This window comes from Quercus lobata, chromosome 2 (assembly GCF_001633185.2).
Source record: "Quercus lobata isolate SW786 chromosome 2, ValleyOak3.0 Primary Assembly, whole genome shotgun sequence".
In the NCBI taxonomy this organism is placed as follows: Eukaryota; Viridiplantae; Streptophyta; class Magnoliopsida; order Fagales; family Fagaceae; genus Quercus; species Quercus lobata.
In genome coordinates, this window is record NC_044905.1 from 53,694,558 (window position 1) to 53,711,889 (window position 17,332).

A 17,332-nucleotide genomic window follows, 5' to 3' on the forward strand; every position below is an offset into this window, starting at 1 on the left:
ACCAGGTAGGGTTCCCAAGGACTAGAGTCATACATAGGATCTTACTTGGCTTTATTAGTATGAAAGTCCTCGCTTTTTTTTTTTTTTTTTTTTTTTTTTTTTTTTTTTTTTTTTTTAACTTGTAACCCCTCTTGTTTTACTTGGCAAACGAATACCATACCACCCTAGCCAAGCACTTGGTGAATTTCAAAGACTTGAACTAGATCCTTAGGTCAGAGATCTTCCTGCACCAAGACGGCCAACTTCGAGCAGCTCACGTCATCCTTGGATGCAAGCCCTCCACCAAATGTTTTCAAAGTCTGAAGAACGTCATTAAAGCCAAGGACCCCTTCTTGGCTTTAATTGATGTAGCCGTCCCAAGATTCTTGTTGTCCGAACCTCCTCAGGAAGGAACTCAGGACACCCAAATTCTAGCCCCCTTAGCTGCTAGGCTCCTCTACTCCCAAGAACCACCTCTCCGATCGGACGACGAAGCCAAGGAGTCCACACCTGAGCCTACTCTCTAGGAAGTCACTAACAAGGACTTTGAGGTCTTCTATCAACAAAAAGCCCCCGAAGACGCTCCCAACACTTCACGCACACTTCTAAAACCCGCAAAAGTTAGCGCCAACCAAGGGGACATAAACATCCTAGAAGGCATGGGTTTTGAAGAGAAAATGCCTGACCTGCTGGCCTTGCTTACTACCCACACTGGGGGTTCCTCCCCAACCGTGCCAGTAGTGACCCGGCCACCGACTCCTACCCCAACATGCACTTCTTCCGTGGGGGCAGCAGATGAGAAATGGAAGATGGCATAAGGAGGTAAAGGCATGGAAGGTGCCGAGGAGGGAGAGGTCACCCAGTCCGCCCACTAGCCCCCTACCAAAGAAGCTCGGACAGGAAAGGGACAACAAAAGAAGATCTCCTCAGTAGGGACTACTAAGGATGGAGGGGACCAGCCTAAGAAGCCCATAATCTGGAGGCCATTGTTCACCTTTAGCTTTGGCAATCCAGTGCTTGATGATGCTAACTTAAGGGACCCCCAAAAGGGTAGCTTAGGCTTAGTGGCAGAGTGCTTGGAGAATGCATTATGCCTGCCCGAGGATATGGTGGAGCTAAGGTCTTTCAAGAAGCAATAAGTTTTCCTCACTTTGAAACAAGACCTTGCCAAGGTATATCATTTTCCTTAGTTTACAACATTAACTTGTAGAAGTTTTAACCAATACTTACGTTTGTTTGCTTGTTTGTTTGTTTATTTGTTTGTTTGTTTGTTTGTTTGTTTGTTTGTTTGTTTGTTTGTTTGTTTTTTTTTTTTTTTTGGGTGTAGTCTGTCCAAGCTACCTTTATGGCTAAGGAATGGGTGGACCATTCCTTAGACGTGGCTAGAGAAGCCAAGAATAAGTTAGAGGCTGCTAAGAAGGCCCACGTGGATGAGGACAAGAAGCTCAAGGAGACTTTTGCCTAGTTAACCGAAGTGGAAAAGGCTCATAGGAATGCTGAGTCCACCTTTAAGGGTTATGAGAAACCGGCAGCTAACGCCTTGGAGGCCCAGAAGAAGGCTGAGAAAAAAATGGCTATGACTGTGGTGGAGCTAAAACAAACAAAGATGTAGCTGGAGGCTAAGGAGGTTGAGAAATCCTAGGCCAAGTAGGAAGCCTATGATGTGGGTATGACTAAGGCAGCTGAAAGCCTTATTGCCCAACTCAAGGATGTCACTCGGGCCTTCTGCTTGGAAGTATGGGGCCAGGCCCTAAGTGCTGTTGGGGTTAGCATCGAATCAGAGCTTCGAGCTCATGAAAAGGTGTACTACCCCACTGCATTGCGTTTGGCGCCTACCATTCCTTAGCCTCCAGTAAATCCCAGCTCTGCTCCCCCCTCCTTTTTGGACTAGCCTGCCCCTACTCCCTTTGCTGCCCCTACTAAAGACAAGGAGCAAGAGTAGCCCTCTCTAGCTGACGTGGTGGATGTAGAGACGGAGGAAATAACAGAGGTGGCTTAGCTGAAGAGGAAGAAGGAGAAAGAGCAGGAGAAGAAGGGAGGGAAAGGAAAGGAGACCTCAGCCTAACTCCACTTAGAACTTAAGAGGAAATAGCCATTTTGTAGCTAGGCCCAAGTGTATCTGATGCCTTTCATTTTGTACTTAATTTTTTACAAGTTAATGAAAAGGACTTAGAATTTATTTATTGCTTCTTTAATTATTCAATTCATACTTGTCAATTTATATCTTACACTCCTTTCTTTTCTTTACAACAATTTCTTCATATTAACCTATAACTTATTCATGGAATTTCCCTATCCCTCTATCTAATCAAGAATGACTTGAACTACAATTAATAGTCTGATCCATAGAACTTAGGAAAAATTTCAACCAACACTTACCTTAATTTGGACTTGGAATCTTACAGCAAAACCATTAGCAATGATCCTAAAACCAGAGGAGGTAATTAGGGTGATTTACTTTACTATATATTTAAGCAATCCATTGTAAGGATAACTCTATTCCCTACCTGTGATCCGAGGAGGCACGTTAGGCCTACATTCCACCCTATACTTAGGATTTCTCACACAATGTTAATTTACCCTAGGCTTGTGATCCTAAAAACTGAACAAGGCCTAAGTTTTGTTTAACACTTAGAATATTTCCCGCAATGTTAATTTACCCTAGGCTTGTGACCTGAGGAGCCGAATAAGGCCTAGGTTCTGTTTAATACTTAGTATTTCTTGTAATATTAATTTACCCTAGGCTTGTGACCCGAGGAGTCGAACAAGGCCTAGGTTCTGTTTAACACTCAGGATATCTCATAGACTGATTATTTCAGTAAATACATCCACAATAAGGCACAACCAATCAAGATATGAGTGGTAAAAGAAATTATTAATAATAATAACGTCATAGATTGTTTACATTCCAAGGGCAAGGAATTACATTTTTATCCAAATCTTCCAAGTAATAAGCCCTAATGCCCACAATGGAAGTAATCCTATATGGCCCTTCCTAGTTAGGGCCCAGTTTTCCCCAGGCAGGGTTCTTTGTTGTCTTCACCACTTTCCTCGAGACCAGGTCTCCTGGAAACAATGGCTTAGACTTTTCTCCCTTATCATATCCTTGCTTAAGTTTCTGTTGGTAATATGCCATCTTTACCATTGCCATCTTTCTTCTTTTCTCGGCCACATCCAAGCTGTCTAGGAGTAAACAGTTGTTCTCTTCAACATTGAACTGATCAGTTCTTAGAGTTGAGAATCTAGACTCAAGGGGGATTACTGCCTTTGCTCCATAAGTCATTGAAAAATGAGTCTCCCCTGTTGATCTTTGGGGTGTGGTATGATAGGTCCACAACACGTGGGGCAGTTCATCCACCCATCTTCCTTTAGCATCATCCAACCTTTTCTTCAGCCTAGCTAATATTACCTTATTGGTGGCCTCGACTTGCCTATTCCTCTAAGGATAAGTAGGTGTAGAATACCTATTCCTAATCCCTAACTCCCAACAATATATTCGGAAGGCTTTACTATCAAATTGAAGACCATTATCCGAGATTAGAGTGTGAGGAACTCCAAACCTGGTGATAATATTCCTCCAGATGAACCTCTTAGCATCCACATCCCTGATATTAGCAAGGGGCTTAGCTTCCACCCACTTGGTAAAGTAGTTTGTGCCAACGAAGAGCCATCTTCGGTTCTCTGTACCTCGGGGAAATGGTCCTACTATATTCAAGCCCCACTGAGCGAACGGCCAAGGGCTAGATAACGGATTCAGGACTCCCTCTAGTTGATGAATATTTGGGGCATACCTCTGACATTGGTCATACTTCTTCGCATAATCCTTAGAGGTTCTTTGCATGCTAGGTCACCAGTACACCTGGGTGAGGGCCCTATGCGCCAAAGACCTACCCCCTGTATGACTCCCACATATGCCCTCATGTAATTCTTCCAACAAGGGTTCCACTGCTTCTAAATGCATGTATAATAAATACGATCCTGAGTAAATGCGTTTGTACAACTTCTGCTTTTTAGATAGCCAGTAGTGAGAGGCACTTCTATGTACCTTCTTTGCCTTACACTTGTCCTCGAGTAACAATCCTTGCTTCAAAAAGGTTACTATAGGGTCCATCCAGCTTGGCCCTACATGGAGGCTATACACCCCTATCAAAGATACCCTTGTAAGACAAGAGCTATCCATATCCTCAACAACAAAAACCCAAGGAAGACTTGATCCCAGAGAAGTTGCTAGCATTGCCAAAGAATTCGCATGTGAGTTTTGTCCCCTAGGGATTTGCTTCAATACAAAACCCTTAAATTGAGGCCGGGCACTCTGCACCTTAGCAAGATACCCCTGCATCATTTCATCTTGAGCTTTAAAGTCTTCATTGACTTGGCCCATGACCAGTCTAGAATTAGAGTACAACTCTACCACTTCTCCACCTAACTGTTTGACCATAGCTACTCCGGCTAACAGGGCCTCGTACTCGGCCTTATTATTGGTGGCTAGGAAACCCAATCGTAACGATTTCTCCATTATTAGCTTCTCAGGAGTAATTAATACAACCCTTATTCCTGCTCCCTTTCGGTTAGATGCTCTATCTGTGTAAACCTCCCACGGGGGAATAACAACGGCCGGCATAAGTAATGCCCCCATAACTGCTTCCTCCTTCATGGGAGTACTTTTGGTGAATTTTGCCACAAAGTTTGCTAGGATTTGTCCCTTTATGGTAGCCCGAGGCATGTACTTGACATCATAGGCTCCCAGCCTAGTTCCCCATTTAGCAATCCTGCCAGTATAATCCGATATCCTTAGAAGAGCTTGTAAAGGGAGTTGGGTGAGCACCACAATAGTGTGGGCTTGAAAGTAATAAGGAAGATTCCTAGTGGAATGCACTATAGCCAACACCGCCTTCTCCAATGGTAGATAGCGTGTCTCAGCCTCCTGTAAAGATTTACTAACGTAGTAGATGAGCCTCTGAATTCTGTCCTTGTTTCTGACCAGGACGAGGCTAACAGCATAGTCCGGGACTACTCATTATGCATACAACACGTCCTCCTTCTCGGGTCTGGAAAGTATGGGAGGATGGGACAAATACTATTTGAGGTCCTTGAAAGCTGTTACACACTCCTGGGTCCACTGAAAATCCTTCCACTTGTGGAGGAGTTGGAAGAAGGGATGACACCTGTCTGTAGATTGAAAGATGAACCTATTTAAAGCTGCGGCCATTCCAGTCAATTTCTGTACCTCTTTGGGGTTCCAAGGAGGATGCAAGCTGTTAATAGCCCTAATTTGCTCGGGGTTGACCTCAATCCCACGATGAGTGATCATGTAACCCAGAAATTTTCTTGTGCTCACACCAATGCTCCCCTAAGTCGGCCAAATGCTCCTCTACCTACCTGCTCTTTATTACCATGTCATCAATGTAGGCCTCCATATTCCTCCCAATCCGTGACTCACACATTTGTGTCACCATTCGCTGATATGTGGATCCTACATTTTTTAGGCCAAAGGGAATTACTTGATAAAGGTACTTCCCCTTGGAAGCATGAAAGGCCGTCTTTTCTAGATCAGGTAATGATAAGGGTATCTGATGGTAACCCTGAAAGGCGTCCAAGAAACTCATCCAAGGGCGCCCCACTGTGGCATCCACTAGCTGGTCAATTCTAGGAATGGGGAAGGGGTCTTTTGGGCAAACTTTATTTAAATCTGTGAAGTCCACACAGACTCGTCACTTTCCATTCTTCTTCTTAACCACCATAGTGTTGGCCAACCACTCGGAATAGAAGATCTCTTTAATGGTTCCAGCTTGCTTTAACTTGTTTACCTCTATCTTTACTGCTTCAGCGTGATCTTTAGATGAACGCCACGAAGGCTATTTATGTGGCAAAGTCCCGAGATTAACATTTAGTTGGTGACACATAAACCCTGGGTCAATCCCTGGAACGTCATAAGTACTCCAAGCGAAGACATCAATGCTAGCCTCCAAAAACTTCACCAACTTTGATTTTTCCAAGGGAGGCAACTGGGATCCCACTTGGAAATATTGTTCTTGATTTTGTCTTATTATAACTCTCTCCAGCCCATCGGACAACTCCCTTGATGCCTTGGTCTGTTGCCCCTCTATAGGATCTTTCGTCACCGTAGTAGGATTTGAAGGTTGCCGCGTAATTGCCGACACCAAGCACTGCTTAGCCGCGACCTGACTACCCACAAACTCTCCCACTCTCCCTTGAGTAGGATATTTAATCTTTAGATGTAGGGCCAGGCGCCCATAGCGTGAAGCCAAGGCCTGGCCAAGATAGTAGTGTAGGGGGAAAAAGCTTCTACCACAATGAAGTCAACCTACACTTCCTCATCCCCAGCTTGTATGGGTAACCTTATCATTCCTTGGGGAACCACCATCCTACCATCAAAGCCCATCAATGGTGAATCATACCTTTCCAGATCCTTGGGCTTTAGGTTTAGCCCTTTGTAACAATTAGGGTACATAATCTCTACTCTGCTTCCCTAGTCGACTAGCACCCTTTTTACATCATAGCTCTCAATCCTAATGCTAACCACCAGAGTGTCATCATATGGTTGGAGAGTTCCCTCCTTATCCTCCTTCGAGAAACCCAGGGTAGGGGTGACCATCAGCCTAGCTCTTTTAGGAGCCCAATCACCAGTCTCCAAGTCACAACCTCCATTCACGGACATAACCCTAGCACCTGAGCTCCCACTGTTCCCTGGCTTGGCAATGATCACATTGATAGTACCCAATGCTGGCCGAGGAGCGCTATCCTTGTGAAACTCAGTTCTTGAGTGACAGAACTATCTAGAAGGTTGATGTGGAAACCAGTTAAGCTTCCCTGCCTTCACCAATTGGCTTAGGTGATCCCGTAGGGTTCTACAATCCTTCATAGTATGTTCTCTGTCCTGATGGTAGTGGCAATAGATGTTTTGGTTTCTCCTGTATGAGTCTCTGCCCATCTTATTGGGCCACTTAAAATAAGGCTCATTCTTAATTTTTCCCAATATTTGATACATTGGCTCTTTAAACAATGAGTTGACCAGCTGAGTTCCTGAAGGTGATGTTTGATTAGAAAACTCCCTTCGGGGGCAACTACCTTGGTATCCTCCTCCCTGAGAATCCTTCTTCTCCAGGAACATTTTTGCTTTACCTCTTCCCTTTATCTGGTCTTCTTCCAACAATTTATACTTATCTATGTGATCCATAAGTTGGAGCATGTTCAAGGCGAATTTCATCGTCAACTACTTCCTTAATTCGTGCTCGATAGGGAGCCCAACCTTAAAAGTTCTCACGGCCACATCCTCAAAATTTCCATCAATCTTATTGTATGTTTCCCAATATCTATCCGAGTAAGTCTTGAGGGTCTCTCCTTCCCTCATCGCCATAGACAACAAAGAGTCGACTGGCTTAGGGACCCTACTGCATGTGATGAATCTTGCCTTAAATGCCCTTGTTAGTTCCTCGTAAGAACCCACTGATCCCTCTTCCAGGGCATTTCCAACGTATAACCACAAACCCCAGACTGGAGGGGAACAACTTGCACATAAGAGCTTCATTATCGGAATAGATCGCCATTTTCTGATTAGAGTGGCTCACATGCTCCATTAGATCAGTTCTCCCATTGTAAATGGTAAACGTTGGCTGAGAAAAATGATGAGGAAGTTTTACCTTGTTAATCCTCCTGATGAAGGGTGACTTAGAAATCTGTTGCAGGGCCTTACTCATTGCATCGTTTCTCATGCCATGGTGGGAAGAACTTTTCTCACATTTATTACTAATCTTATCCAATCCGTTGAGTAAGACCCACTAGATGGAGTTCTAGACCTATGATGATATGAACAGTCCCTGCTTCCTTCTATCACGTTCCTTGCGCTTCAGCCTCCTGCACAGGTGATTAATTTCCAGCTGTAATTTCTTTGTCTCCTGATCATGCGAGACCTAACTCCTAGGCCTTGAATGACTCCGCTCAGTACGCTTAGTATGGTAAGACTCTACCATAACGCTTGGTGTATGCTGCCTATCTCTTCTTCGCTCTAGGTTAACAAACTGGTTCTCCCTTTGCAAGCCAACCGATTCCTCCCTATCTTGGCCTATGTTAGCCATTAATACTTAGGAAATATCCACCATACTTTGTTATTCCCACAGACGATGCCAATTGTAAGGACTAGAAAAACTAGCAGCCTAAGCTCATTTAGAATAGTGGCTGGATTGGTTCAACCATGGCCCAAAACAATGAATTTAAGAGAGAGGGAAACAAACAACTAAGGGGGACTCTGCCTGAAGAGAAAAATAAGGAAGAAAGGGCCGACCTTATTGAATGGATGAACTACTTTTTTCATACAAATTGGCCCGAGGAGACCATATTTAAATAAGAATTATTATTGTTCACTCTCTTATCTCTTAGTGTTCTTCTTGTTTTGTTTTGTTTTATTTTTTATTTTTTGTCTCTTGATACTTGTGTGTTCTCCTCTTTCTCTGTTAACCTTCCTTTTCATATGTAATCCTCCCTTTATCATATCTCAACCATCCATCTTTACCTAACATCCCTCCATTCATGACATTTGTTACTTTTTACATTTGAAGAAGATGGTGGAAGAAGCTTGCTTAGCTGTGACTTACATTGTTTAGGTCACTTCCTTATTAATACAGCTGATAAAGTTGTTGCCCACCATTTAATGCGGAGGCGACAGGCTACTCCAAACTAGAAACTTCCCTTATGACCACTGATTCTCTCTCTCTCTCTCTCTCTCTCTCTCTCTCTCTCTCTCTCTCTCTCTCTCTCTCTCTCTCTCTCACTTGGAATGCCTTAGAGTACTTTGACTCGTCTCTTCCTCTCCTCTAGTAGCTTTTCTCCTCAGGTCCGTGGACCATGACATCCCCACAGTTATATTGCAACTCTTCAGATCCATCCTCGGTCCTCGGGCACCCACAAGTAATATTTAATTTTATTTAACAAAAAGAACCTTCTTTTGAAATATTTAAAAAATATTAATTTTGATTAATAAAATTTAAAGGATAATTAGAGATGACAAAATTACTAAGAGAAAATATTAAATGGACAAAGTTTGGCTACAACTCCACTAAAAAATTTAACATGACTACATACTTTGTGTAAGGTTGAATTTAATTAACCATTTTGTTGGCTTTATTCTATACCAAATTTTCTTGTATTTCAGCAATTAGTAACCCTGTATTTAGGTGGGATTTTTGTAAGGGTAGTGAGTGAGATAGTGTGAAGAAATGCTGAAGAGTGTGCAAAAAAAACAAAGACTCGTGACTGGATCTCACGGGTGACTTGCGGCTGCCAGCCGCCAGAAGCTACACATGTGCTAGGCATGCCAGAAGTTGAAGCGTCATGCTAGTTGGAGCACTACAGGACAAAATAGGACAACTGGCCGTTTAGTTATCTCGTGGCTGGATTTCGTGACTCAGTCAAGTCGCGAGCTAGCCCTGTTTTGAGAAACCTGACTCTTCACATTCCATTCTCACCCCAGTATAAATACCCCTTATACCCACGAAAGAAAGGGAGCTTCCAGAGAGAATTTTGAGAGAGAAAACCCTAGAGAAAAACAAGATTGATTCATCCACAATCTTCACATAAGAGACTCTTCAAATTCCTCTACTCTCTTCCTCTCCATTGTTAAATCCTTGAAAGGCCTTTTACCAAAACATTTTCTCACCATATCCATTACTATGAGAGGGCTGTTTGGTGTTCTGGGAAGCAGTTAGGAAGGAACAAATTGCTAGAAAAGAAATAGGTTCGGCGCAACCTCGTTGGAGTAAGAAGCTTGGAGGGCATAGGTACACTGGGTAGATTAGGCTTGGAGGGTCTATTACTGTTCATGTATCCTAACTACATTTTCTAGTGGAGTACTTACCACTTGGAGGGCGGCGGAGAGGTTTTACGTCGAGGGCTTCGGTTTCCTCTTCGATAACACATCGTTGTGTTGTCCTTGTGTTTGCATCTCTCTTCCTTTAATCTTTGCCTTTTATTTTCTACTGTGAATGTGATTTTAATTGGTTTAGATTGTTTATCAATTCTGTTTATAGCTTGTGTTTTATTTTCCGCACACTTTTGTTTGTCATAGAGCTTGAATTAGTGTTTTTGTTATTGGGGGTCTAAACATTCAAGGGTATTTTATACACTATTTGAACTTTCAATTGGTATCAGAGCGGGTACACTTTTATTGGTTTCATTACCATAGTGTGATCCTTGACCCCATATTGAGATGGACTAGTCTCAATCCCTAAATGCACCTCCATATTTTGATGGTAGTAATTATGGTTTTTGGAAGGTTCGCATGAGAGCATTTTTATGTTCCATTGATGAATCAGTTTGGGATGCTGTTGATATAGGTTGGCCCAGGCCTAAGGAATCCAAATCCACATGGGATAAGGCAGCACTTGCCGCATCTAATGCTAACAGTAAAGCACTTAACGCAATTTTCTGTGGTGTGTCTCCAGATGAGTTTCACAGGATTTCTCACATTACTATTGCTAAAGAAGCATGGGAGATATTGGAGACCACCTACGAAGGCACAAAGAAAGTGAAAGACACCGAGCTGCAGATGCTGACCACTCGGTTTGAGGAGCTTAAAATGAGTGAGGATGAGTCTTTTGACTCTTTCTATAGCAAGCCGAATGAGGTGGTTGTCAGCAAGTTCAATTTAGGGGAGAAAACAGAGGATTATAAAATAGTAAGGAAGATTCTTCGGTTATTGCCGGAAAGCTTTCGTGCCAAAATGACAGCGATTGAAGAGAGTAAGGACCTTGATGATATCAAAGTCCAAGAGCTAATTGGTTCTCTTCAGACTTATGAAATGTCTCTGCCCACTCAACGGAAGAGTAAATCTCTTGCTCTTAAGACCATTAATGAAAGGTTGGAAGTCCATGACTCATCGAATGAGGATGTGGTTGACAAAGATGTTGCATACCTTGTGAAAAATTTCCAAAAATTCTTAAAATTCAAGAATAATGGCAAATTTGGTGATAAAAGGGAAATTCCAAAGTTCAGGAAGGGAGAAAAGGGAATTCAAAAAGAAAGATGGAAAAGAATCCCAATCTACACAAGGTGTCACTTGTTTTGAATGTAACGGGTATGGACACTTTAAGAAAGAATGTCTGAATTATTTAAAATCGAAAGGCAAGGTGTATGCCACGACACTGAGTGACTCGGATTCATCCAACTCAGATTCTGAGGAAAGCTGTGACGAAGAAGGGAATTATTCTACTTTTATGACTATTGCCCTTGTTGAATCTTCAGACGAGTTGAATTTGCTTGTACGAGAACTTGGAGAACATAGTGATGAAGAATCATTGAGAGTTGTTGAAGAATCAGATGCTGAAGAAGATGAAAGCACAACCAATCTTCAAGAAAATTATAACTCACTCCTGGAGAAGTCAGGTGAGTACACAAGGGTGGCCAAGGCAGCTATGAGAAAGATGAAGAAGGCAGATGAGGACTATAAAAGTCTCCTAATTCGTTATAAGGAGGCCAAATGTGAGATAGAAACACTGAATGGTGAGCTGTTAGAAGCCTACACAAAAGTGAGATTTCTTAAGCAAAAGGTTGTGCAAGCAAATGCCAAGAAAGAGAGGGTCTCCACCAAGAAGCTAGATGATGTTATTTCATCTCAAAAGCATTTTTTAGACAAATCTGGGTTAGGATATATCGGAGGGAGTAGCTCATCTGGCAATATCATCAAAGAAGTGAAGTTTATAAAGGCCAAAAAGCCATTTGAAGTTGACCCTACTGCTGAGAAGCCCAAGATGGAGGAGAAGAGTAACGTGGAGAACCAACAGATGTTGAACAACCCCCGTAATCAATCTGTGGGTAGGTCTAAATCCCGAGCCAAGTCTCGTCCACGATCACAAAGAGGTCCTAGATCGAACTATATGTGTCATCACTGCGGAATTCGGGGGCATACTCGACCAAATTGTCAAAAGCTGAGAGTAATGAATAGTGTAACTGCTCCAAGGTCACGAGGACCTAGAAATGACAGGAGAAATTGGGCTGGTGAACCATCAAGAGATCAGAGTGGTGATCTCAGAATGATGGACGTGATGAAGATGATTGGTACTTTCACCAACTGCTTGGAAATCTTCACACGAAGGTTTGAAAGCCCTAACTCTCGTACCCAATCCTATAAGGAAATCACCCCAAGCGCAAGTGACGTGTGGGTGAAAAAGGGTACTCATGCATAAGCATTACAACATGTCCATGCATCAATACTTCCTATGCTTTGTGACTTTTTTTGATTGTTTGCTTATTGATTGTGTGGGTTGAAATTTGTTTGTTTGTTTTTGCATTCTATCATTCAAGCGCAAGTGACGTGTGGGTGAAAAAGGGTACTCATGCATAAGCATTACAACATGTCCATGCATCAATACTTCCTATGCTTTGTGACTTTGTTTGATTGTTTGCTTATTGATTGTGTGGGTTGAAATTTGTTTGTTTGTTTTTGCATTCTATCATTCAAAATTTTCTAATGTTGCTTTTGATCAATCTTTTCCTTCTTTTGTATCAAAAATCCAAAAACCACATAAAAAGTAGAAAATCAAAAAGTTTGATCGACATTGTTGAGTTTTGTCTCAAAACTTGTTTTGCCTTGTAACTTTGTGTTAATGACTTTGTGCATTTACGAGCGTAGCTTGTTCCTTTGCACTATTATCACTGTGGAAGACATCTTGAAATCTATGTGACTGTTGTAAATAGATTTTCAAACTTGTCATGAATGATTAGTGAATGGTTATGTTGATCTTGTCACATGCATAGACTTATGCCTATATATCTTCCCACTCTTTATTTATTTTTTGCTAAAAAGAGCTCATCAAATGTAAATCTCCAAATGTAAAGAGATATTGAGCTGCAAAATCCTATCGCATATACTAGTATTCGATTAAGAAAAAGGGAAAGTGACAAAAAATAAAGTGTATGATTGTTCAAAAAGCCAAAGGCTATCTCATCAAGGTGAAATATCAAATATCATTCTCACAATGAGAGGTGATTGTTTCAAAAGGATCAAAAAGATCAAATGTTAATGTAAAGCTCCAAATTATGTAATCAAGTCTTGTGGGAGGTCATATATGCATACTTCTATAATTGAGATGGGTCACATGATCTAGTTCTAATTGTGTATGCCTTGGTTGAATTGATCATTGAAGTTTCACATTAGACTAAGGACTATCTCATTGCTGATATCCACACATAACACACAAGTTTATATTCAATGAATGCCATATTCATTTGTGTGATTGTACTTGATAAAATATGTTTTCACTTGCTCAATCTTTGTTGATTCAAACACAAAATGATTTTTGAGTGTTTTAGTTGTTTTTGGAAAGTATTTTGTTCTCACAAAAACTGAAAATTTCAAAAACATTGTTGCCCTGTTTTGGTGACTAAGTCGCGAGTCAGTCAAGTCGTATGCCACAATCGCGAGCTTGTGGGTCAGTTTTGGCGACTTGTTCACGAGTGGAAGGTCCAGTTGTGAGGGGTACACAGAGATTTTCACGGCTCAGCTCGTGACTCCCTTGCGAGTGAGACTTCCAATCGCGAAAAACACTTAGCAAATTTTTCAAAACATTTGAATTAAAGTGTTTTTGGCGGGTGATGTTGGCGACTTCCTGGCGACTTACCTCAGTCGTGAAAAACGCGTGTTTTGCACAGTAAGGGCAGTTTTTGAAATCTTTTTTAGCTTTCCCTCGAACTTTTTGTGACTATTCACTTTCTCTTTCGACTGAAACTGACCCAAACACCTCGTGTCACTCTCTACAAACTCCATTTTTGCTTCATTTCAACTCAAAATATTCAAGAAAAAGGTATGGGTTCTCACTTTCTCACTCAATATTTCTTGATTTGAGCATTTCCCTCTTGATTCTATGAGTTGATTTTCTAATTTGCGTTGGGTTGGTGATTCGGTGTTGAGCTTTGTCCATGTATGGCGTGTTGAGGATCTTGGTTTATATGAACTTGTTTAGGTTGCTAGATTTGTTCATTATCATTTGTCTTACTCTAAGCTTAGGGTTTGTTGACTGTCTTATACCCATTTTGTTTGATCTTACTTTTGTTTGTTGTTTCAAAATGATTGAGTTTTGTTTATAGGGATATATTGATTTGATTTTGTGTTTGTATATCTTGTGTGTGCTTCTGTCTTTAGTATTTTGTGTCATCTCATTCTCATCAAGATATGTCTCATTGACATATGTTTGCCCCTTGTGTGATGTTATTCTATGCATCTTTAGAACTTTTCTCCAAAATGTTGTTTGGTCTTGAGTATCTACCAATGGGTACACTCATTTGAGTTTTTGGTTTATGATTTGAGCCATTTCCTCTTTACCTGACTTTAAGCCATTTTTGGTCTTGTTGCTCTACTCTTATCTCTTTATGACACTAACAGAGTACTAATATTTTTTATATACATGTACTGAGCTTTGTTGTTGTGGCCTTTTCTGTTTGTCTACAGATGGCTCCTTCATTCCCAAAGAAGAAAACACCTGCCAAGAAAGCAAATAAGAGAATGAAAATGGACCATAATCTATTTAGGTCTGTTTCCCATTTTGAGAGATACAAGAATTTTTTCTTAAAGACAGGAATCATACAAGAAAGGTATGTGGATTTGGAGGATTTGAGAGACACCTTTATCCCTAGTTGTTTTGAGGGGAGAGGATGGGAAAAGCTGTTAAGTGATTTACCAGTTGTGTGTGAACCCCTAATTAGGGAGTTTTACTCCAATGTTGTGATAAGGGAAGAAGAGTTGAGCTGCTGGGTTAGAGGAACAAAATTCACCTTAGATGCACATGACATTGATGATGTGCTAGGTCTTGAGGGGTTAGAAGATCATGAGTTCATCAACTATAAGGATAGGATGCTTTCTATAGAAACTGTACAACAGAGGATTGGTGGACAGATAGAAGAGAAATGCCTTAATACCACAGCGTTTCCAGTGGACATGAGGTGTCTCACTATTATCATGATGTTTAACCTGTATCCTATAAAGAAGTTGACTACAATTAACAATGCCAGAGCTATTTTTCTGATGGAGCTCAAGGAAAAGGCATTCATTGATATCAGCTCCCACATATTTGATACTACTGGTTAACCGACAACCCTTTTAGTCATACGATCAGTCAAATCTGAACTAAAAGAGTACCTTTATACCAAAGGCGAAGAAGGAAAGCGGACCGCTCGCTATTTCTATTATATTAATCAACTATGATCGCCGAAGCGCAAGAGAAAGTCTCAGCTTAGCGTAGTTCAATCAAACGGCCTGAACCGCATCGAGTTGGACTCGTCGTGAAACTAACTTCTTCTTAGAGAAATGATGTGTGCTAGCCTTCCCTTCCAACCATTGGCGTATCCGCTTCCAGAGCTTATGCTTTATCCAATCCAGTTTGTGAGTCTATTCCCTTTCTTTTGGTTTCGCGAAATACGTTCTGCCGTCTTTCTCTTTTCCAAGGAATTGGTACTGTTGGGCTATGGGTGGTCGGGTATCGTGTGATACCAATCGGTCCAACGAGGCTGACAACATCTTCTTGTAGATGAGACTAGAACCACTTCTAGGCCTAAACTGATCTTTCCTAGCCTACTCATGAGGATTTTCAGAAAGAAGGGTGTTGCAATCCCTCGAGACATCAGTCCCATGTCTACACCTTTAGCAATTAACAAGCAAACCTTCAAGAGGATAAGTGTTCGTCTTCTAGGCGAAGAAGATGAAGGTGATGAAGGAGAGGGTGTCCTAATGGAGACTGAGGTAGAGGCAGCAGGTCAGGCATCAACTTCAACACCCAGAAGGAGAGGCAAAAGGACTAGAGCATCAACTTCTTCCGATATACCTCTAGATGCATTTCAGGTCATCCTGGATAGACTTGATGGGCTTAGAGAGGTCTAGATCGAGCAGTCTGAGAGGATAACAGCCATGCAGAACCAACTTAATGTTCTCACAGCAAAATTTGACAACATCACCACACATTATGAGCAGTGACCCTTTGGCCATTCCGGTCAAAAAGGGGGAGAAGTTTTTTTGAAGCAGCCCTTAAGGGGGAGTACTAATTTGAAGGGGAGCAGTCAAAAACTGTGTTTATCTTGTTTACTTGGTTAATGTTTATGGTTATAGTATTATGGTTTGGATAATTGTTGTTACTATGGATTTGATACACTATGGTTATGGTTATGGTTTATGTTTGGTTCAAACTCATAACTCATGGATGGTTTTGAAACTTTGTTACTTTTTATATATTGATGATGTTTTTCAGTATATAATGTGGTTTGTACCCATGTTGCTTTTGTAAGCTTTTAGGGTTTGTTTTCTTAGTTTGTAGGCTTTATGGTTTGTACCATACTTTATGCAGCCTTTATGCTTTGTTAAATCAATACTTCTAACTAAATGTCATGCAATTTTCTTTTAAGTACTGTCACTCTTGTACCCTTATAGGATTGTTCCTAGATGCATATATTTAGTATATTATGCATTGGTTGAGTGTTGGGCATACAAGTGACTTGCATTGTTCTTGTTAGCTTGTATGTCCAAGTGTTCATTCCAAGTGTGAATGAGCATTGTGGTCACTACCTTGTAGTGATTAATTGTTTGATCAAACCATGGTTTGTTTCTTAACTCCATCTATGCTTGATCACATCATGCCTGCTTCATATGCATTTCATGCTTTTCTGCATACAATGATCATGGTGTATTGTTGTGTTTCAGGAGATTCATGTTCATATGATTCAAGAGCTTCACCGTTTCTAGAGTTAGGTGTGAGTGAGTTATGTTCAACTGTTCCCAACTCACATGTTAAGTCTAGAGTCTGTTTTAGAGTTTTGTCACGGAATAGCCAAAGGGGGAGATTGTAAGGTTGAATTTAATCAACCATCTTGTTGGCTTTATTCCGTGCCAAATTTGCTTGTATTTCAGTAATTAGTAACCCTGTATTTAGGTGGGATTTTTGTAAGGGTAGTAAGTGAAATAGTGTGAAGAAATGATGAAGAGTGTGCAAGAAAAACAGAGACTCGCATCTGGATCTCGCGGGTGACTCGCGGTTGCAAGCCGCCAGAAGCTACACACGTGCCAGGCATGCCATAAGTTGAAGCATCATGCTAGCTGGAGTACTACAGGACAAAATAGGACAACTAGCCGTTCAGTTATCTCGCGGCTAGATCTCGCGACTCAGTCAAGCCGTGAGCCAGCCCTGTTTTGAAAAACCTGACTCTTCACGTTCCATTCTCACCCCAGTATAAATACCCCTTATACCCACGAAAGAAAGAGAGCTTCCAGAGAGAATTTTGAGAGAGAAAACCCTAGAGAAAAACAAGATTGATTCATCCACAATCTTCACATAAGAGACTCTTCAAATTCCTCTACTCT

At 41.4% G+C, this 17,332-nt stretch overlaps 1 protein-coding gene across 1 annotated transcript; it reads right to left on the reverse strand.

Annotated features, from left to right (window-relative positions):
* Positions 1-3,826: 3,826 nt before the first annotated feature.
* Positions 3,827-5,423, reverse strand: LOC115966434. Its single transcript, XM_031085672.1, has 2 exons — positions 5,359-5,423; positions 3,827-4,970 (listed from the first exon to the last, which is right to left on the reverse strand). The coding sequence occupies exons 1-2, from the start codon at positions 5,421-5,423 to the stop codon at positions 3,827-3,829; spliced, it is 1,209 nt and encodes a 402-aa protein (XP_030941532.1).
* Positions 5,424-17,332: the final 11,909 nt, after the last annotated feature.